This window comes from Salvelinus fontinalis, unplaced genomic scaffold, assembly GCF_029448725.1.
Source record: "Salvelinus fontinalis isolate EN_2023a unplaced genomic scaffold, ASM2944872v1 scaffold_0010, whole genome shotgun sequence".
In the NCBI taxonomy this organism is placed as follows: domain Eukaryota; kingdom Metazoa; phylum Chordata; class Actinopteri; order Salmoniformes; family Salmonidae; genus Salvelinus; species Salvelinus fontinalis.
Genome location: NW_026600219.1, coordinates 493,852 through 516,128, shown reverse-complemented (window position 1 = coordinate 516,128; position 22,277 = coordinate 493,852). Strand labels below are relative to the sequence as shown.

At 45.8% G+C, this 22,277-nt stretch overlaps 2 protein-coding genes across 4 annotated transcripts in view; one reads left to right on the top strand and one right to left on the bottom strand.

The window, feature by feature from the left end:
- Positions 1–5,978: 5,978 nt before the first annotated feature.
- The window catches only part of LOC129842062 (general transcription factor IIE subunit 2-like), a 30,433-nt gene continuing 14,134 nt past the window's right edge, over positions 5,979–22,277 (bottom strand). Inside the window, exons 3-8 of the mRNA XM_055910452.1 lie at positions 15,038–15,129; positions 13,643–13,750; positions 11,881–12,063; positions 11,717–11,810; positions 10,722–10,837; positions 5,979–7,301 (exon numbers count right to left, since the gene is read on the bottom strand). Coding sequence (XP_055766427.1) covers positions 7,185–7,301; positions 10,722–10,837; positions 11,717–11,810; positions 11,881–12,063; positions 13,643–13,750; positions 15,038–15,129 — 710 coding nt within the window. The 3' untranslated portion in view covers positions 5,979–7,184. The remainder of the gene's footprint in view (positions 7,302–10,721; positions 10,838–11,716; positions 11,811–11,880; positions 12,064–13,642; positions 13,751–15,037; positions 15,130–22,277) is intronic.
- The window catches only part of LOC129842063 (small integral membrane protein 18-like), a 15,739-nt gene continuing 11,404 nt past the window's right edge, over positions 17,943–22,277 (top strand). Inside the window, exon 1 of one of the 3 annotated variants that reach the window (XM_055910455.1) lies at positions 17,943–18,133. The gene's annotated coding sequence lies outside the window, so the exon portion shown is untranslated. Of the gene's footprint in view, positions 18,134–18,213; positions 18,421–22,277 lie in introns of those variants that run through there. The other 2 variants (XM_055910453.1, XM_055910454.1) reach the window with 2 other exon arrangements.

The following is a 22,277-nucleotide window of genomic DNA, read 5'->3' as shown; positions in this document are numbered from 1 at the left end:
CACTAAGATGTGTGTAGAGTAGTGAAGGAGTGCACACTAAGATGTGTGTAGAGTAGTGAAGGAGTGCACACTAAGATGTGTGTAGAGTAGTGAAGGAGTGCACACTAAGATGTGTGTAGAGTAGTGAAGGAGTGCACACTAAGATGTGTGTAGAGTAGTGAAGGAGTGCACACTAAGATGTGTGTAGAGTAGTGAAGGAGTGCACACTAAGATGTGTGTAGAGTAGTGAAGGAGTGCACACTAAGATGTGTGTAGAGTAGTGAAGGAGTGCACACTAAGATGTGTGTAGAGTAGTGAAGGAGTGCACACTAAGATGTGTGTAGAGTAGTGAAGGAGTGCACACTAAGATGTGTGTAGAGTAGTGAAGGAGTGCACACTAAGATGTGTGTAGAGTAGTGAAGGAGTGCACACTAAGATGTGTGTAGAGTAGTGAAGGAGTGCACACTAAGATGTGTGTAGAGTAGTGAAGGAGTGCACACTTTAAGATGTGTGTAGAGTAGTGAAGGAGTGCACACTAAGATGTGTGTAGAGTAGTGAAGGAGTGCACACTAAGATGTGTGTAGAGTAGTGAAGGAGTGCACACTAAGATGTGTGTAGAGTAGTGAAGGAGTGCACACTAAGATGTGTGTAGAGTAGTGAAGGAGTGCACACTAAGATGTGTGTAGAGTAGTGAAGGAGTGCACACTAAGATGTGTGTAGAGTAGTGAAGGAGTGCACACTAAGATGTGTGTAGAGTAGTGAAGGAGTGCACACTAAGATGTGTGTAGAGTAGTGAAGGAGTGCACACTAAGATGTGTGTAGAGTAGTGAAGGAGTGCACACTTTAAAATGTGTGTAGAGTAGTGAAGGAGTGCACACTTTAAGATGTGTGTAGAGTAGTGAAGGAGTGCACACTAAGATGTGTGTAGAGTAGTGAAGGAGTGCACACTAAGATGTGTGTAGAGTAGTGAAGGAGTGCACACTTTAAGATGTGTGTAGAGTAGTGAAGGAGTGCACACTAAGATGTGTGTAGAGTAGTGAAGGAGTGCACACTTTAAGATGTGTGTAGAGTAGTGAAGGTGTGCACACTAAGATGTGTGTAGAGTATGAAGGAGTGCACACTAAGATGTGTGTAGAGTAGTGAATGAGTGCACACTAAGATGTGTGTAGAGTAGTGAAGGAGTGCACACTAAGATGTGTGTAGAGTAGTGAATGAGTGCACAATAAGATGTGTGTAGAGTAGTGAAGGAGTGCACACTAAGATGTGTGTAGAGTAGTGAAAGAGTGCACACTTTAAGATGTGTGTAGAGTAGTGAAGGAGTGCACACTAAGATGTGTGTAGAGTAGTGAAGGAGTGCACACTAAGATGTGTGTAGAGTAGTGAAGGAGTGCACAGCTCAGGAGGATGGAGAGGTTATTGGGGTTCAGACACATTAATACCAAGTGTAAATGGGTCAAACTTTAAAACAGGTTTGGATCACTTCGATCAGAGAAACCACATGTTAATATGAGGTGTAACCAGGGCTATAAATATACCCTTTTTTAAACAGCATCCACAGGATTAGAACCTGTGACCTTTACATGTTAGTCATTTAGTAGATGCTCTTATCCAGAGAGACTTACAGTTAGTGCATTCATCTTAAGATATCCAGGTGGGACAACCACATATCTCGGGCCTAGACATAAAACAAATGTCCTCAACGTAGGCAGTAGGTGACATGAGGTTGAAAAGCATGCGGGCTGCTGTGTTCTGGGTAAGTTCCAGGGGTTTGATGGCACAAGTAGGGAGCCCAGCCAACAGAGAGTAGCAGTAGTCCAGACAGGCAGGGAGCCCAGCCAACAGAGAGTAGCAGTAGTCCAGACAGGCAGGGAGCCCAGCCAACAGAGAGTAGCAGTAGTCCAGACAGGCAGGGAGCCCAGCCAACAGAGAGTAGCAGTAGTCCAGACAGGTAGGGAGCCCAGCCAACAGAGAGTAGCAGTAGTCCAGACAGGCAGGGAGCCCAGCCAACAGAGAGTAGCAGTAGTCCAGACAGGTAGGGAGCCCAGCCAACAGAGAGTAGCAGTAGTCCAGACAGGCAGGGAGCCCAGCCAACAGAGAGTAGCAGTAGTCCAGACAGGTAGGGGGCCCAGCCAACAGAGAGTAGCAGTAGTCCAGACAGGCAGGGAGCCCAGCCAACAGAGTAGCAGTAGTCCAGACAGGCAGGGAGCCCAGCCAACAGAGAGTAGCAGTAGTCCAGACAGGCAGGGAGCCCAGCCAACAGAGAGTAGCAGTTGTCCAGACAGGTAGGGAGCCCAGCCAACAGAGAGTAGCAGTTGTCCAGACAGGTAGGGAGCCCAGCCAACAGAGAGTAGCAGTAGTCCAGACAGGCAGGGAGCCCAGCCAACAGAGAGTAGCAGTAGTCCAGACAGGTAGGGGGCCCAGCCAACAGAGAGTAGCAGTAGTCCAGACAGGCAGGGAGCCCAGCCAACAGAGAGTAGCAGTAGTCCAGACAGGTAGGGAGCCCAGCCAACAGAGAGTAGCAGTAGTCCAGACAGGTAGGGAGCCCAGCCAACAGAGAGTAGCAGTAGTCCAGACAGGTAGGGAGCCCAGCCAACAGAGAGTAGCAGTAGTCCAGACAGGTAGGGAGCCCAGCCAACAGAGAGTAGCAGTAGTCCAGACAGGCAGGGAGCCCAGCCAACAGAGAGTAGCAGTAGTCCAGACAGGCAGGGAGCCCAGCCAACAGAGAGTAGCAGTAGTCCAGACAGGCAGGGAGCCCAGCCAACAGAGAGTAGCAGTAGTCCAGACAGGCAGGGAGCCCAGCCAACAGAGAGTAGCAGTAGTCCAGACAGGCAGGGAGCCCAGCCAACAGAGAGTAGCAGTAGTCCAGACAGGCAGGGAGCCCAGCCAACAGAGAGTAGCAGTAGTCCAGACAGGTAGGGAGCCCAGCCAACAGAGAGTAGCAGTTGTCCAGACAGGTAGGGAGCCCAGCCAACAGAGAGTAGCAGTAGTCCAGACAGGCAGGGAGCCCAGCCAACAGAGAGTAGCAGTAGTCCAGACAGGTAGGGAGCCCAGCCAACAGAGAGTAGCAGTAGTCCAGACAGGTAGGGAGCCCAGCCAACAGAGAGTAGCAGTAGTCCAGACAGGCAGGGAGCCCAGCCAACAGAGAGTAGCAGTAGTCCAGACAGGCAGGGAGCCCAGCCAACAGAGAGTAGCAGTAGTCCAGACAGGCAGGGAGCCCAGCCAACAGAGAGTAGCAGTAGTCCAGACAGGCAGGGAGCCCAGCCAACAGAGAGTAGCAGTAGTCCAGACAGGCAGGGAGCCCAGCCAACAGAGAGTAGCAGTAGTCCAGACAGGCAGGGAGCCCAGCCAACAGATAGTAGCAGTAGTCCAGACAGGAGATGACAACTGCCTGTATTAGGACCTGCGACACTTCCTGTGTGAGGTAGAGTCGTACTCTACGGATGTTGTCGAGCATGAACCTGCCGGAGCGAGTCACTGCTTTGATGTTTGCAGAGAACGACAGGGTGTTTGTTGTCCAGGGTCACGTCGACACAGTGGAGTTGTCAACCGTGATGGAGAGGTCTTTGAGCGGGCAGGTCTTCCCCGGGACGAAGAGCAGCTGTTGTCTTGTCTAGGTTGAGCTTGAGGTGATGGGCCGACATCAAAGCGGAGATATCTGCCAGGCACGCAGAGATGTGTGTCACCACCTGGGTTTCAGAAGGAGGAAAGCAGTTGAGCGTCATCTATCTCAGTGTTTAGTCCACTGCACCAGCAGGGGTCATCTATCTCAGTGTTTAGTCCACTGCGCCAGCAGGGGTCATCTATCTCAGTGTTTAGTCCACTGGGCCAGCAGGGGTCATCTATCTCAGTGTTTAGTCCACTGCGCCAGCAGGGGTCATCTATCTCAGTGTTTAGTCCACTGCGCCAGCAGGGGTCATCTATCTCAGTGTTTAGTCCACTGCACCAGCAGGGGTCATCTATCTCAGTGTTTAGTCCACTGGGCCAGCAGGGGTCATCTATCTCAGTGTTTAGTCCACTGGGCCAGCAGGGGTCATCTATCTAAGTGTTTAGTCCACTGCAGGGGTCATCTATCTCAGTGTTTAGTCCACTGGGCCAGCAGGGGTCATCTATCTCAGTGTTTAGTCCACTGCAGGGGTCATCTATCTCAGTGTTTAGTCCACTGGGCCAGCAGGGGTCATCTATCTCAGTGTTTAGTCCACTGGGCCAGCAGGGGTCATCTATCTCAGTGTTTAGTCCACTGCTCCAGCAGGGTCATCTATCTCAGTGTTTAGTCCACTGCACCAGCAGGGGTCATCTATCTCAGTGTTTAGTCCACTGGGCCAGCAGGGGTCATCTATCTCAGTGTTTAGTCCACTGGGCCAGCAGGGGTCATCTATCTCAGTGTTTAGTCCACTGGGCCAGCAGGGGTCATCTATCTCAGTGTTTAGTCCACTGCACCAGCAGGGGTCATCTATCTCAGTGTTTAGTCCACTGGGCCAGCAGGGGTCATCTATCTCAGTGTTTAGTCCACTGGGCCAGCAGGGGTCATCTATCTCAGTGTTTAGTCTACTGGGCCAGCAGGGGTCATCTATCTCAGTGTTTAGTCTACTGGGCCAGCAGGGGTCATCTATCTCAGTGTTTAGTCCACTGGGCCAGCAGGGGTCATCTACCTCAGTGTTTAGTCCACTGGGCCAGCAGGGGTCATCTACCTCAGTGTTTAGTCCACTGGGCCAGCAGGGGTCATCTACCTCAGTGTTTAGTCCACTGGGCCAGCAGGGGTCATCTATCTCAGTGTTTAGTCCACTGGGCCAGCAGGGGTCATCTATCTCAGTGTTTAGTCCACTGGGCCAGCAGGGGTCATCTACCTCAGTGTTTAGTCCACTGGGCCAGCAGGGGTCATCTATCTCAGTGTTTAGTCCACTGGGCCAGCAGGGGTCATCTATCTCAGTGTTTAGTCCACTGGGCCAGCAGGGGTCATCTATCTCAGTGTTTAGTCCACTGGGCCAGCAGGGGTCATCTATCTCAGCAGGAGGTGGGCCACCATCCATGTTTTTTCACGTATTTAAAGCTGTTCAGTTTGTAGATTAGAAATGTAATTAGTTATGTTGGGTAGAGTTGGAAAACTAGTCGCAACCGTGATTAGAACTGGCGACCTTGGCAGGTTGCAGCCCGTGTTTAACCCCCCCATCCACCTCCAACCCGCGTTTAACCCCACCCTCCATCCACCTCCAACCCCCCCCTCCATCCACCTCCAACCCCCCCCTCCATCCACCTCCAACCCCCCCCTCCATCCACCTCCAACCCCCCCCTCCATCCACCTCCAACCCCCCCCTCCATCCACCTCCAACCCCACCCTCCATCCACCTCCAACCCCCCCCTCCATCCACCTCCAACCCGCGTTTAACCCCCCCCTCCAACCCCCCCCTCCATCCACCTCCAACCCCCTAAAAAGTTCATTTTATTTGTCTCAGCTGTAAATTCCACTCACTGAGCTTTCATTAAGCCTTGCCCACTGAGCTTTCATCTATTCGCCCACTGAGCTTTCATCTATTCGCCCACTGAGCTTTCATCCAACCAGTCTATTCGCCCACTGAGCTTTCATCCAACCAGTCTATTCGCCCACTGAGCTTTCATCCAACCAGTCTATTCGCCCACTGAGCTTTCATCCAACCAGTCTATTCGCCCACTGAGCTTTCATCCAACCAGTCTATTCGCCCACTGAGCTTTCATCCAACCAGTCTATTCGCCCACTGAGCTTTCATCCAACCAAACTATTCGCCCACTGAGCTTTCATCCAACCAGTCTATTCGCCCACTGAGCTTTCATCCAACCAGTCTATTCGCCCACTGAGCTTTCATCCAACCAAACTATTCGCCCACTGAGCTTTCATCCAACCAGTCTTCATTTGTCTTTCCGTGATTCCTCTCTCTTTCTCCCAATCAGATATGACCTTTTAAATGTTCAGCGGGCAACAATCAGATTGAATCCAGGCCTTATGTTGTCAAGAAGAAACAGTACAGTGTGTTTTCTATGACTTTATTGTGTGTCCGTCAGAAGAAAGGCCATCAGGAAAAGGTACTGTGTGTAACATGCTCCGAGACCCAACCAGGAAGTGGAGAGATACAGGGTGTGTAGGCTTTTGTTCTAGCCCTGCACTAACACAACCGATTCACCCAATCAAAGTTTTGATGAACACTTTATTAGCTGTGTAGTATATACTGATGAACACTTTATTAGCTGTGTAGTATATACTGATGAACACTTTATTAGCTGTGTAGTATATACTGTAAGTTTTCCGGGGCTGAAAGGTTCCTATGGGAGTTGGGGGTTTGTCTAGCCTGGTTTCAACTCTGCTATGACTCCTTGTCATGTCGTTTGGAATGACAGCACAAAGACCAGGGACCAGGCTAGTGTTTGTCTGAGTAAACATTGTAGATTCTACGAGTTGTTTAGTTAAAATCAGGAGTGTTTGTGCAGGTCTGGAGCAAAACCCTGCACAACCTGAATTTTTACCAGGTTGCCATTGGTGACCACTGTTGTAAATGAATATAAGGAACAACCACAACAGATAAGACTGCTATTATTTTTTTTAAACACTTTCAAACACATTCTCTCTCCAATATCACACGCGCAGTGTCCATCGTGTGCCATACATTTACACATACAACCCCTTCTAAGGTTGGAACCTTCCCAGAATCCCCTATGGTTTTCCAGACATCCCCATTGGAGTATTACCAGATTCCAGGGAATTTGTCATTACAGGAATATTCCAACTGGGATTTATGGAAAACCTGGGATTTCTGGGAAATTTAACCGGAATTTTTGCTTCCCTAAAGCCATTCTCCTTTTGTATTCCTGCTTAGAACCAAACTGGTACAGTATTCTCAAAAAGGACAGCGAGCGCCTTTTTAGGTCGGTGTGTTAGGCAAGGACTTCACTTCAGTCTATCAGTCAGCCATCTTGTGTCTCAATGTTCTAAAATGGCTTCCTTTACTCATCTCCTCTCCTTTATCATCAGGGAGGAAAGGACACAAGAAAAGGAAGCAAGTTCACACTTTTGAGACACCGCCATTGTCTCTTCTCATCTTCATTGTAGTTTTGGTGAGACAAATAAAAAAAAGTTTATTTCCGGCCAAAACAAACTACAAAAACAACAACTCCCAGGTCACCCCTCTCTCACTGGGCCAGGGAAGAGGAAGTGGGAGGGGTATAACCAGGAAGTGACATCACTTCTTAGCGGGTACGCCCTCTGAGTAGTCCTCCAGTACTCCAGCCAGATGGTCGTTGTGAGTCTTGAAGCGTCTCTTCTTCTGTCCACCTGGCTTCTTCCTCTTGATTGGTAACTGTAGCAACACAACCAAAACAGCCAATCACAGAACGGTTTATTGTAGAAACAACCAATCACAGATAAGTTATGAGAAATATGGAGCGAAAGATAGAGTGATAGGATAAGAGTGATAGAGCTAGGAGATGGACATAAATCCGCATCACCGTAAATTGACTAAATTATCACAATGTCGATAAATATAACAAGTTTATAACATGAATGTGCCCCTCGGTTACTTTTTATATGACCCTTCAACCTACTACTTCTAGTTTGAATGTTGTAGCGACCAACTGTCTCGTTAACAAATAGCCCATATCAGTATATCAGACACGACTTATTTCATGTCGAACGTCACATTCCTCTAGTAAAGGATCCTTATCATTATTATCCACATGTCAAACGTCACATTCCTCTAGTAAAGGATCATTATCATTATTATCCACATGTCAAACGTCACATTCCTCTAGTAAAGGACCCTTATCATTATTATCCACATGTCAAACGTCACATTCCTCTAGTAAAGGATCCTTATTATCCACATGTCAAACGTCACATTCCTCTAGTAAAGGATCCTTATCATTATTATCCACATGTCAAACATCACATTCCTCTAGTAAAGGATCCTTATCATTATTATCCACATGTCAAATGTCACATTCCTCTAGTAAAGGATCATTATCATTATTATCCACATGTCAAACATCACATTCCTCTAGTAAAGGATCCTTATCATTATTATCCACATGTCAAACGTCACATTCCTCTAGTAAAGGATCCTTATCATTATTATCCACATGTCAAACATCACATTCCTCTAGTAAAGGATCCTTATTATCCACATGTCAAACATCACATTCCTCTAGTAAAGGATCCTTATTATCCACATGTCAAACATCACATTCCTCTAGTAAAGGATCCTTATCATTATTATCCACATGTCAAACGTCACATTCCTCTAGTAAAGGATCATTATCATTATTATCCACATGTCAAACGTCACATTCCTCTAGTAAAGGATCCTTATCATTATTATCCACATGTCAAACATCACATTCCTCTAGTAAAGGATCCTTATCATTATTATCCACATGTCAAACGTCACATTCCTCTAGTAAAGGATCCTTATCATTATTATCCACATGTCAAACATCACATTCCTCTAGTAAAGGACCCTTATCATTATTATCCACATGTCAAACATCACATTCCTCTAGTAAAGGATCCTTATCATCCACATGTCAAACGTCACATTCCTCTAGTAAAGGACCCTTATCATTATTATCCACATGTCAAACGTCACATTCCTCTAGTAAAGGATCCTTATCATTATTATCCACATGTCAAACATCACATTCCTCTAGTAAAGGATCCTTATCATTATTATCCACATGTCAAACATCACATTCCTCTAGTAAAGGATCCTTATCATCCACATGTCAAACGTCACATTCCTCTAGTAAAGGATCCTTATCATTATTATCCACATGTCAAACGTCACATTCCTCTAGTAAAGGATCCTTATCATTATTATCCACATGTCAAACATCACATTCCTCTAGTAAAGGATCCTTATCATTATTATCCACATGTCAAACGTCACATTCCTCTAGTAAAGGATCCTTATCATTATTATCCACATGTCAAACATCACATTCCTCTAGTAAAGGACCCTTATCATTATTATCCACATGTCAAACATCACATTCCTCTAGTAAAGGATCCTTATCATCCACATGTCAAACGTCACATTCCTCTAGTAAAGGACCCTTATCATTATTATCCACATGTCAAACGTCACATTCCTCTAGTAAAGGATCCTTATCATTATTATCCACATGTCAAACATCACATTCCTCTAGTAAAGGATCCTTATCATTATTATCCACATGTCAAACATCACATTCCTCTAGTAAAGGATCCTTATCATCCACATGTCAAACGTCACATTCCTCTAGTAAAGGATCCTTATCATTATTATCCACATGTCAAACGTCACATTCCTCTAGTAAAGGATCCTTATTATCCACATGGGGCGGCAGCGTAGCCTAGTGGTTAGAGCGTTGGACTAGTAACCGGAAGGTTGCAAGTTCAAATCCCCGAGCTGACAAGGTACAAATCTGTCGTTCTGCCCCTGAACAGGCAGTTAACCCACTGTTCCTAGGCCGTCATTGAAAATAAGAATTTGTTCTTAACTGACTTGCCTAGTTAAATAAAGGTTAAAAAAAATGTCAAACATCACATTCCTCTAGTAAAGGATCCTTATCATTATTATCCACATGTCAAACGTCACATTCCTCTAGTAAAGGATCATTATCATTATTATCCACGTCAAACGTCACATTCCTCTAGTAAAGGATCCTTATCATTATTATCCACGTCAAACGTCACATTCCTCTAGTAAAGGATCCTTATCATTATTATACACGTCAAACGTCACATTCCTCTAGTAAAGGATCCTTATTATCCACATGTCAAACATCACATTCCTCTAGTAAAGGACCCTTATCATTATTATCCACATGTCAAACGTCACATTCCTCTAGTAAAGGACCCTTATCATTATTATCCACATGTCAAACGTCACATTCCTCTAGTAAAGGATCCTTATCATTATTATCCACATGTCAAACGTCACATTCCTCTAGTAAAGGACCCTTATCATTATTATCCACATGTCAAACGTCACATTCCTCTAGTAAAGGATCCTTATCATTATTATCCACATGTCAAACGTCACATTCCTCTAGTAAAGGATCCTTATCATTATTATCCACATGTCAAACGTCACATTCCTCTAGTAAAGGATCCTTATCATTATTATCCACGTCAAACGTCACATTCCTCTAGTAAAGGATCCTTATCCTTATTATCCACATGTCAAACATCACATTCCTCTAGTAAAGGATCCTTATCATTATTATCCACATGTCAAACGTCACATTCCTCTAGTAAAGGATCCTTATTATCCACATGTCAAACGTCACATTCCTCTAGTAAAGGACCCTTATCATTATTATCCACATGTCAAACATCATATTCCTCTAGTAAAGGATCCTTATCATTATTATCCACATGTCAAACGTCCTCTCTCTGTTCTGTTTGGATGTCGAGATCATTTTGGGTTTATTGTCCCGGCTATGTGACAGACCGGCAGGCCGGGGCAATTCCAGTCCTCGGGGGGCTTGATTGGTGTCACACCTCCCCCCCCCCCCATTCCCTAGCAGAACTCAGCTGATTTAAACTAACTGCATTCTAAACTGAAGATCAGGATTAGTTGATTACTGGAGTCAGGTGTGTTACCTGGGGCCAGGGCAAAAGTGTAACACCAATCAGGCCCCCCCGAGGACTGGAATTACCCCGGCCTGTGAGACAGAAATAGAGACGGAAAGAAAAAGTGAGAGAGAGAAAAGAGGTGGAGAGAGAGAGAGAAACTCACAACTTTCTTGGGTCCAGTCTCCTGCATGGAGGAGATGCCTTGTCTCTTGAGATAGTCCTCTATCTTCTCTTCATCCATAGAGTCCACTGGGATACTCCGCCACAGCTTGGTGAACTCTGGGACGACAGTCCAGGAAACACAGACAGGATACCATTAGCTCAGGAAGGACAATAGCAGTAATAGTTTATTAAATTTTTACAAATAGGTCGTACTTGGCAGATAAAAGCTGAATTGTAGTACACAATACATATGCGTAAACAAATCAAAACGTACAAGTAAACAAACAAATTACACTCAGTTAATATCCTGTATTGACAATGAATCCTGGTATGAACGAACTGAAAGCTCTACATTTCAAAATGTCATAATACATTTTTCTTTTTAAATATATACACCTGCAGGATCTGACCACTGGGTGGAGCCATTGAGGTCATTACATAAAAGAGAAACCAGACCAAGCAAAGGGAGAGAAACCGTACCGGTGCTCACACTTTCTACATAGAACCAAGTGACTTCATGCAGTTTTACTTTAGACTTTACTTCTTTAGACTTATAAAATATTTTTTTTTTTTAACATTTGGCAATATTTACAGAATGTATTTCCTGTCAATAAAGCTCCTTTAACTGAAATAAGGAAGAGAGACCTTATAAAACACTCTTATCTGAATCTACTGCAAACAATAATAATTAAAATAATTAAGGGAGAAATTGTACCAACACTTTCACATTCTGCATTGGACGACAGGAGAGAAACCCTACCAATGCTCAGCTTGCCAACAGAGATTTAAATGGGGAGAAACTATACAGATGCTCTCATCTTCAACCACAGCAAACTAAATTAAGGAAGAGACCATACCAACGCTCTAGTTCCAATTAACATTATATTCTCGCCTTCTACAGAGAACTAAGCAAAAGAGACCATACCAATGCTCCCACTCATCTACCATGAGGGCATTAAAAAAAAAAAGTTTGAGAAACTACACCAACGCTCTCACCTTCGTCAACTGTAAACTGGCAGTGTTTATCGTTATAGAACAGAATCTTCTTCTTGTCTGGTCTTGTCACAAAGATGATCTGGTCTCCCAAAACCTGGGGAGGAACAGAGGCCGTTAATATGTCTGACTCAATAATACTCTCTCTCACACACACACACACACACCTTTAGTGCCTTGGCAGAGTTAGGTAGTCCCTCCTCCACATCGTCTAGCAGTAATCCTCCCAGTCCCAGCTGGTCATGTTTATCCAACAGTCTGAGCAGGGCTTTTTTGTCCTTCAGGTGATATTTGGGCTTGAAGGCATATTTCCCATCCCTCACCTCTATCTTAGGGTTACTGGCCAGCGCCTGGGGGGACGGGACAGAGACTTAGTCAAGGCACATTTATTTCAACTTTATTTACATGGGTCTCAAAACACTTGTCTGTTTGGCCCGAGGAAGAGGAGGGTGGGACGAGGAAGAGGACGGTGGGACGGAGGTAAATAAAAGAGGGAGAGAGAGAGCAAGAAGAGAGAGAGGTGGAAGATATTATATATTTTTTTAGAAACAATGTTTTATGATCAGAATGATGAGGGGAGGTGGTTTTAAAGATAACACAATTGCTCTCTCTCTCTCTCTCTCCCTCCCTCCCTCTCTCTCTCTGTCTCTCTCTCTCTGACACACACACACACACAGACACACACGGGGCAGCAGGTGCTTGTGGGAGGTGGGAACTCAAATATTACTGTTCACATGCTTTTGAAATCGAACCAATTCTTCAACCAATAGGATTTCAGCTAGCTAAACATTGCTAATAATAAAGCTAGCTAGCTTAACCTTGATAATATTGTCAAACGATCTACATCATTCACATTGATAAGTTTGTAATTGTCAAAAACAGATTTGGTGTCATCTATTGAAAAGGTGAAAGGTCAAGCAACAAAACATTCTCAGTTTCCCACTCGCACCTCCTGATAACATGAACGCCCCAACACACACCTGTCATCAGCCATTGTTTCAGCTTCATGATAACTCTGATAACCCCGACACACACCTCAGTCATCAGCCATTGTTTCTGCTTCATGATAACCCCAACACACACCTCAGTCATCAGCCATTGTTTCTGCTTCATGATAACTCTGATAACCCCGACACACACCTCAGTCATCAGCCATTGTTTCTGCTTCATGATAACTCTGATAACCCCGACACACACCTCAGTCATCAGCCATTGTTTCTGCTTCATGATAACTCTGATAACCCCAACACGCACCTCAGTCATCAACCATTGTTTCTGCTTCATGATAACTCTGATAACCCCGACGCACACCTCAGTCATCAGCCATTGTTTCTGCTTCATGATAACTCTGATAACCCCGACACACACCTCAGTCATCAGCCATTGTTTCTGCTTCATGATAACTCTGATAACCCCGACACACACCTCAGTCATCAGCCATTGTTTCTGCTTCATGATAACTCTGATAACCCCAACACACACCTCAGTCATCAGCCATTGTTTCTGCTTCATGATAACTCTGATAACCCCGACACACACCTCAGTCATCAGCCATTGTTTCTGCTTCATGATAACTCTGATAACCCCGACACACACCTCAGTCATCAGCCATTGTTTCTGCTTCATGATAACTCTGATAACCCCGACGCACACCTCAGTCATCAGCCATTGTTTCTGCTTCATGATAACTCTGATAACCCCGACACACACCTCAGTCATCAGCCATTGTTTCTGCTTCATGATAACTCTGATAACCCCGACACACACCTCAGTCATCAGCCATTGTTTCTGCTTCATGATAACTCTGATAACCCCGACACACACCTCAGTCATCAGCCATTGTTTCTGCTTCATGATAACCCCGACACACACCTCAGTTATCAGCCATTGTTTCTGCTTCATGATAACTCTGATAACCCCGACACACACCTCAGTCATCAGCCATTGTTTCTGCTTCATGCCGATGTCCAGTAGTTTGGTCTCATCTAGAATCTCCTCCACAGTCAAGTGGTGAGTATCACCACGCTGGTGTCTGGTCTGGAGAACAGGAAGGAACATAGAAGAACAGGAAGTAACATAGAAGAACAGGAAGTAACAGAGAAACACATGATCAATTGTGAGAGACTCAGGGCTGGAAATGAAGCTAACCTGCTAGCCAAGGCTTTCAGTTTGGGCTTGACAATATGACAAACTAGACCGGCAGTAAAAAAAGTTGACTTTTCAAGTATGGCATTTAGGACCTGAATGTCCCTCTGGCTAGTGTGGTCTAATAGCCAGGTGGACAGTTTCTAAAACCCTTCAATTCAGTGTAGTAGGCTGAAAGTATGGCATTTAGGACCTGAACGTCCCTCTGGCTAGTGTGGTCTAAGTTTCTAAAACCCTTCAATTCAGTGTAGGTGGCTGAGTAACCGGACAAAGAAGAACGGAACTCAGAATCCAGGACGTTATTGGTTGGTCACGTGATACATTGGTTAAAAGAAGTCATCTGTGTAACGGCAGCTTGTCTGCATCGACTGTGTCAAGACACGGTAACTTCAGTACTGGGAAAAGGCATAGAGTGCACACACACACACACACAGGCACACACACACACACACAGGCACACACACACACACACAGGCACACACACACACACATACACAGACACACACACACACACACTGGCACACGCACAAACACAATCTGTGAACATTATGCAGATTGTTATGAGTCAAAGTCTGGTGTGAAAAACCACCCAGCCTGTCAGAGTTACTGTACCAGAGCTCAACCATAAACATGTTGACCAACAAAAGTCTGTTGTTTACTTCCAAAAGAAAGAGTGGAGAACCAATCAGAAGAGGGAGGAACTAACATCACAACAAACCCAATCAGGACACAGATGGAGGGTTCAGAGGGGTTAAAGGGGAGTGGTTTAATTGAGACGACAGCTCAGACTGTTGAAGGAGGTAGCTCACCAATCAGGACACAGATGGAGGGTTCAGAGGGGTTAAAGGGGAGTGGTTTAATTGAGACGACAGCTCAGACTGTTGAAGGAGGAAGCTCACCAATCAGGACACCACTGAACAACCTCTCTGACAACATGTCATTACTACAGTGGTGATGTAACTGTAACTATAACTGTACCATGTGTGGTCCTGTGTAGCTCAGTTGGTAGAGCATGACCCCAGCAACACCAGGCTTGTGGGTTCCACCGGTGCGCAAAATGAACGCACGCACTACTGTACGTCACTCTGGACAAGAGCATCTGCTAAAATGACTCAAACGGCATGGAAACGGCATCACCCACGTATTGTGTGTGTGTGTGTGTGTGTGTGTCCACCTTACCTTCATGTAGTTGACTATCTTAGCCAGGCAACCAAACTTGTAGCCAGAGCTGCCTGTCAGAGCCTTCAGGTTAAAGTTACCATTACTGGTGTCTGGAGAGGAAGAGAGAGAGAGAGAAAACTGGTCAGATATCAGATATCATAATTACCAGCTCAGATACAGACCAGGATCAGAATCTATACATGTTGTCCAGCTCAGATACAGACCAGGATCAGAATCTATACATGTGGTCCAGCTCAGATACAGACCCGGATCAGAATCTATACATGTTGTCCAGCTCAGATACAGACCAGGATCAGAATCTATACATGTTGTCCAGCTCAGATACAGACCAGGATCAGAATCTATACATGTTGTCCAGCTCAGATACAGACCAGGATCAGAATCTATACATGTTGTCCAGCTCAGATACAGACCAGGATCAGAATCTAGAGTCCTGTGAACAGCAGTTATTCAATAGACTCATATAGGTCCTGTGAACAGCAGTTATTTAATAGACTCATATAGGTCCTGTGAACAGCAGTTATTTAATAGACTCATATAGGTCCTGTGAACAGCAGTTATTCAATAGACTCATATAGGTCCTGTGAACAGCAGTTATTTAATAGACTCATATAGGTCCTGTGAACAGCAGTTATTTAATAGACTCATATAGGTCCTGTGAACAGCAGTTATTTAATAGACTCATATAGGTCCTGTGAACAGCAGTTATTTAATAGACTCATATAGGTCCTGTGAACAGCAGTTATTTAATAGACTCATATAGGTCCTGTGAACAGCAGTTATTTAATAGACTCATATAGGTCCTGTGAACAGCAGTTATTCAATAGACTGATATAGGTCCTGTGAACAGCAGTTATTCAATAGACTGATATAGGTCCTGTGAACAGCAGTTATTTAATAGACTCATATAGGTCCTGTGAACAGCAGTTATTTAATAGACTCATATAGGTCCTGTGAACAGCAGTTATTCAATAGACTCATATAGGTCCTGTGAACAGCAGTTATTTAATAGACTCATATAGGTCCTGTGAACAGCAGTTATTTAATAGACTCATATAGGTCCTGTGAACAGCAGTTATTTAATAGACTCATATAGGTCCTGTGAACAGCAGTTATTCAATAGACTCATATAGGTCCTGTGAACAGCAGTTATTTAATAGACTCATATAGGTCCTGTGAACAGCAGTTATTTAATAGACTCATATAGGTCCTGTGAACAGCAGTTATTTAATAGACTCATATAGGTCCTGTGAACAGCAGTTATTCAATAGACTCATATAGGTCCTGTGAACAGCAGTTATTTAATAGACTCATATAGGTCCTGTGAACAGCAGTTATTCAATAGACTGATATAGGTCCTGTGAACAGCAGTTATTTAATAGACTCATATAGGTCCTGTGAACAGCAGTTATTTAATAGACTCATATAGGTCCTGTGAACAGCAGTTATTCAATAGACTCATATAGGTCCTGTGAACAGCAGTTATTCAATAGACTCATATAGGTCCTGTGAACAGCAGTTATTTAATAGACTCATATAGGTCCTGTGAACAGCAGTTATTTAATAGACTCATATAGGTCCTGTGAACAGCAGTTATTTAATAGACTCATATAGGTCCTGTGAACAGCAGTTATTTAATAGACTCATATAGGTCCTGTGAACAGCAGTTATTCAATAGACTCATATAGGTCCTGTGAACAGCAGTTATTCAATAGACTCATATAGGTCCTGTGAACAGCAGTTATTTAATAGACTCATATAGGTCCTGTGAACAGCAGTTATTCAATAGACTCATATAGGTCCTGTGAACAGCAGTTATTCAATAGACTCATATAGGTCCTGTGAACAGCAGTTATTTAATAGACTCATATAGGTCCTGTGAACAGCAAATTGTACTAATTCAATAACGTTGTGATTATGTTTTTATGGAAAATTTAAAAAAAGATTTAAAATAATTAAAAGCTATAGTAGAAGCACTAGGAAGTGCCATTCCCCTTGTGTCTGATAGGGGCTATAAGGGCACTAGATAGGGGCTATAAGGGCACTAGATAGGGGCTATAAGGGCACTAGATAGGGGCTATAAGGGCACTAGATAGGGGCTATAAGGGCACTAGATAGGGGCTATAAGGGCACTAGATAGGGGCTATAAGGGCACTAGATAGGGGCTATAAGGGCACTAGATAGGGGCTATAAGGGCACTAGATAGGGGCTATAAGGGCACTAGATAGGGGCTATAAGGGCACTAGATAGGGGCTATAAGGGCACTAGATAGGGGCTATAAGGGCACTAGATAGGGGCTATAAGGGCACTAGATAGGGGCTATAAGGGCACTAGATAGGGGCTATAAGGGCACTAGATAGGGGCTATAAGGGCACTAGATAGGGGCTATAAGGGCACTAGATAGGGGCTATAAGGGCACTAGATAGGGGCTATAAGGGCACTAGATAGGGGCTATAAGGGCACTAGCTAGGGGCTATAAGGGCACTAGCTAGGGGCTATAAGGGCACTAGCTAGGGGCTATAAGGGCACTAGCTAGGGGCTATAAGGGCACTAGCTAGGGGCTATAAGGGCACTAGCTAGGGGCTATAAGGGCACTAGCTAGGGGCTATAAGGGCACTAGCTAGGGTTCCGTTTCAGGCCCTACTCTAGTGGCTCTGCGTCTTTGGCTTCAGCTGTAAGATCCTGTTTCTGGAGACAAGCCAATCAGAGCGGCCCGGTGGTGTGACTCACTAAACGATTCATCACGTGGGCGGGAGCTGCTGCTGGGTGCTAATGAGAAGGCGGGGCATTCATTTCATCTCAGAAGATTTGGCCAATAGAGAGGAGAGGAATGGGGGGTGAGCTTAGCCATTGGCAGAATGGTAAGGTCTGAACACAGACTGTGCCTTGTGTGGGGAAGATGAGCAGAACTGCAAGGAGTGGCAGGGAGGAGCGAGAGGGAGAGAGACAGAGAGAGAGGGACAGAGCGAGGGAGAGAGAGAGAGAGAGAGAGAGAGAGAGAGAGAGAGAGAGAGACAGAGGGGGAAGGGAGAGCGAGAGCATCTTTTGCCTGTATCCTTTACAAGCATCCAACCCACAGTATAAGCTACACAGGTGAGTCTGCATATTTCTCTGGCACAACGACGGTTAGTGTGTGTGTGTGTGTGTGTGTGTGTGTGTGTGTGTGTGTGTGTGTGGGGACACTGGCAGATCTGCAGTCTGTTTGCATGCTTGCCTGCTACAGCCATGTCTCAGAGCAAGGCGTGTGGTGTGGTGTGGTGTGTGTCTACTAGCCTAATCCATCCTATGAAGCCTACATCGTATCTGTGATTGCTTTCATAAGAGGAGGGTTTACCTTCCATCCCTACAGCATTCTGGATAACAGCACTACATTATAAATGGTAAGCTTTATCAACCCCAGAGGACAGACAGACGGGAGCCCAGCCTATGGGTTTATGCTGTGAGCAGACAGACGGGATGAGTGTTAATATAACAGACTGTCAGAGTAAAGGATGAGTGTTAGTATAACAGACTGTCAGAGTAAAGGATGAGTTTGTATAACAGACTGTCAGAGTAAAGGATGAGTGTTAATATAACAGACTGTCAGAGTAAAGGATGAGTGTTTGTATAACAGACTGTCAGAGTAAAGGATGAGTGTTAATATAACAGACTGTCAGAGTAAAGGATGAGTGTTTGTATAACAGACTGTCAGAGTAAAGGATGAGTGTTAATATAACAGACTGTCAGAGTAAAGGATGAGTGTTAGTATAACAGACTGTCAGAGTAAAGGATGAGTGTTAGTATAACAGACTGTCAGAGTAAAGGATGAGTGTTTGTATAACAGACTGTCAGAGTAAAGGATGAGTTTGTATAACAGACTGTCAGAGTAAAGGATGAGTGTTAATATAACAGACTGTCAGAGTAAAGGATGAGTTTGTATAACAGACTGTCAGAGTAAAGGATGAGTTTGTATAACAGACTGTCAGAGTAAAGGATGAGTTTGTATAACAGACTGTCAGAGTAAAGGATGAGTTTGTATAACAGACTGTCAGAGTAAAGGATGAGTGTTAGTATAACAGACTGTCAGAGTAAAGGATGAGTTTGTATAACAGACTGTCAGAGTAAAGGATGAGTTTGTATAACAGACTGTCAGAGTAAAGGATGAGTTTGTATAACAGACTGTCAGAGTAAAGGATGAGTTTGTATAACAGACTGTCAGAGTAAAGGATGAGTGTTAATATAACAGACTGTCAGAGTAAAGGATGAGTTTGTATAACAGACTGTCAGAGTAAAGGATGAGTTTGTATAACAGACTGTCAGAGTAAAGGATGAGTTTGTATAACAGGCTGTCAGAGTAAAGGATGAGTTTGTATAACAGACTGTCAGAGTAAAGGATGAGTTTGTATAACAGACTGTCAGAGTAAAGGATGAGTGTTAGTAGCAGAACAGAGAGACTGCTAGAGGAGGGTTCCTGGTCAAAACTAGTGCACTACATAGGGATTAGAGGGCCAAGCAGGCAGCAAGGTTGTTGTGATTCAGATTGGCAAAGAGATGACTAGGCTTCTTCTCCTACAAGGATTTAAATACGGACACATACACACAAACTCTATAAGGGTTTAATTAGGATGGATTTGGCTGGCAGGACGCAGATGGCTGTATTCAGCCCCTCTAGATTGGATGGGACTAGACATTAGGGAGAAGGGGGGGGGGGCAGTGGGAGCCCCTGCAGACAGACACAGCAGGAGACACCGCTCTGCCTCAGGCTGCATGCTGTCTGGGGTCCTACACCACTTCAGGGAGAATACACAGAAAAGAGAGTGGGAGGCAGGGGTAGGGGTGGAGAGGGAGGGAAGGGTAATGGTAGGGAGGAACAGAGAGAGAGGAGGTAGAGGGGGAGAGGGAGGGAGGGAGGAACAGAGAGAGGAGGTAGAGGAGGAGAGGGTAATGGTAGGGAGGGACAGAGAGAGAGGAGGTAGAGGAGGAGAGGGTAATGGTAGGGAGGGACAGAGAGAGAGGAGGTAGAGGGTAATGGTAGGGAGGAACAGAGAGAGGAGGTAGAGGAGGAGAGGGTAATGGTAGGGAGGAACAGAGAGAGGAGGTAGAGGAGGAGAGGGTAATGGTAGGGAGGGACAGAGAGAGGAGGTAGAGGAGGAGAGGGTAATGGTAGGGAGGAACAGAGAGAGGAGTTAGAGGGTAATGGTAGGGAGGAACAGAGAGAGGAGGTAGAGGAGGAGAGGGTAATGGTAGGGAGGAACAGAGAGAGGAGGTAGAGGAGGAGAGGGTAATGGTAGGGAGGAACAGAGAGAGAGGAGGTAGAGGAGGAGAGGGTAATGGTAGGGAGGAACAGAGAGAGAGGAGGTAGAGGAGGAGAGGGTAATGGTAGGGAGGAACAGAGAGAGGAGGTAGAGGAGGAGAGGGTAATGGTAGGGAGGAACAGAGAGAGGAGGTAGAGGAGGAGAGGGTAACGGTAGGGAGGAACAGAGAGAGGATGTAGAGGAGGAGAGGGTAATGGTAGGGAGGAACAGAGAGAGGAGGTAGAGGAGGAGAGGGTAATGGTAGGGAGGGACAGAGAGAGGAGGTAGAGGGTAATGGTAGGGAGGAACAGAGAGAGGAGGTAGAGGAGGAGAGGGTATTGGTAGGGAGGAACAGAGAGAGGAGGTAGAGGGTAATGGTAGGGAGGAACAGAGAGAGGAGGTAGAGGAGGAGAGGGTAATGGTAGGGAGGAACAGAGAGAGGAGGTAGAGGAGGAGAGGGTAATGGTAGGGAGGAACAGAGAGAGGAGGTAGAGGAGGAGAGGGTAATGGTAGGGAGGAACAGAGAGAGAAGGTAGAGGAGGAGAGGGTAATGGTAGGGAGGAACAGAGAGAGGAGGTAGAGGAGGAGAGGGTAATGGTAGGGAGGAACAGAGAGAGAGGAGGTAGAGGAGGAGAGGGTAATGGTAGGGAGGAACAGAGAGAGGAGGTAGAGGAGGAGAGGATAACGGTAGGGAGGAACAGAGAGAGAGGAGGTAGAGGAGGAGAGGGTAATGGTAGGGAGGAACAGAGAGAGAGGAGGTAGAGGAGGAGAGGGTAATGGTAGGGAAGAACAGAGAGGGGTGTAGTGCTGGGGAACTAGGCTATGGTAGTGTGGTGTGGGTAGAGGAAGAGGAGGAGAGGGTAATGGTAGGGAGGAACAGAGAGAGGAGGTAGAGGAGGAGAGGGTAATGGTAGGGAGGAACAGAGAGAGGAGGTAGAGGAGGAGAGGGTATTGGTAGGGAGGAACAGAGAGAGGAGTTAGAGGAGGAGAGGGTAATGGTAGGGAGGAACAGAGAGAGGAGGTAGAGGAGGAGAGGGTAATGGTAGGGAGGGACAGAGAGAGGAGGTAGAGGAGGAGAGGGTAATGGTAGGGAGGGAACAGAGAGAGGAGGTAGAGGAGGAGAGGGTAATGGTAGGGAGGGACAGAGAGAGGAGGTAGAGGAGGAGAGGGTAATGGTAGGGAGGGACAGAGAGAGGAGGTAGAGGAGGAGAGGGTAATGGTAGGGAGGGACAGAGAGAGGAGGTAGAGGAGGAGAGGGTAACGGTAGGGAGGAACAGAGAGGGGTGTAGTGCTGGGGAACTAGGCTATGGTAGTGTGGTGTGGGTAGAGGAAGAGGAGGAGAGGGTAATGGTAGGGAGGAACAGAGAGGGGTGTAGTGCTGGGGAACTAGGCTATGGTAGTGTGGTTTGGGTAGAGGAAGAGGAGGAGAGGGTAATGGTAGGGAGGAACAGAGAGAGGAGGTAGAGGAGGAGAGGGTAACGGTAGGGAGGAACAGAGAGGGGTGTAGTGCTGGGGAACTAGGCTATGGTAGTGTGGTGTGGTTGGAGGAAGAGGAGGAGAGGGTAATGGTAGGGAGGAACAGAGAGAGGATGTAGAGGAGGAGAGGGTAATGGTAGGGAGGAACAGAGAGAGGAGGTAGAGGAGGAGAGGGTAATGGTAGGGAGGAAAGGAGAGAGAGGAGGTAGAGGAGGAGAGGGTAATGGTAGGGAGGAACAGAGAGAGAGGAGGTAGAGGAGGAGAGGGTAATGGTAGGGAGGAACAGAGAGAGGAGGTAGAGGAGGAGAGGGTAATGGTAGGGAGGAACAGAGAGAGGATGTAGAGGAGGAGAGGGTAATGGTAGGGAGGAACAGAGAGAGGAGGTAGAGGAGGAGAGGGTAATGGTAGGGAGGAAAGGAGAGAGAGGAGGTAGAGGAGGAGAGGGTAATGGTAGGGAGGAACAGAGAGAGAGGAGGTAGAGGAGGAGA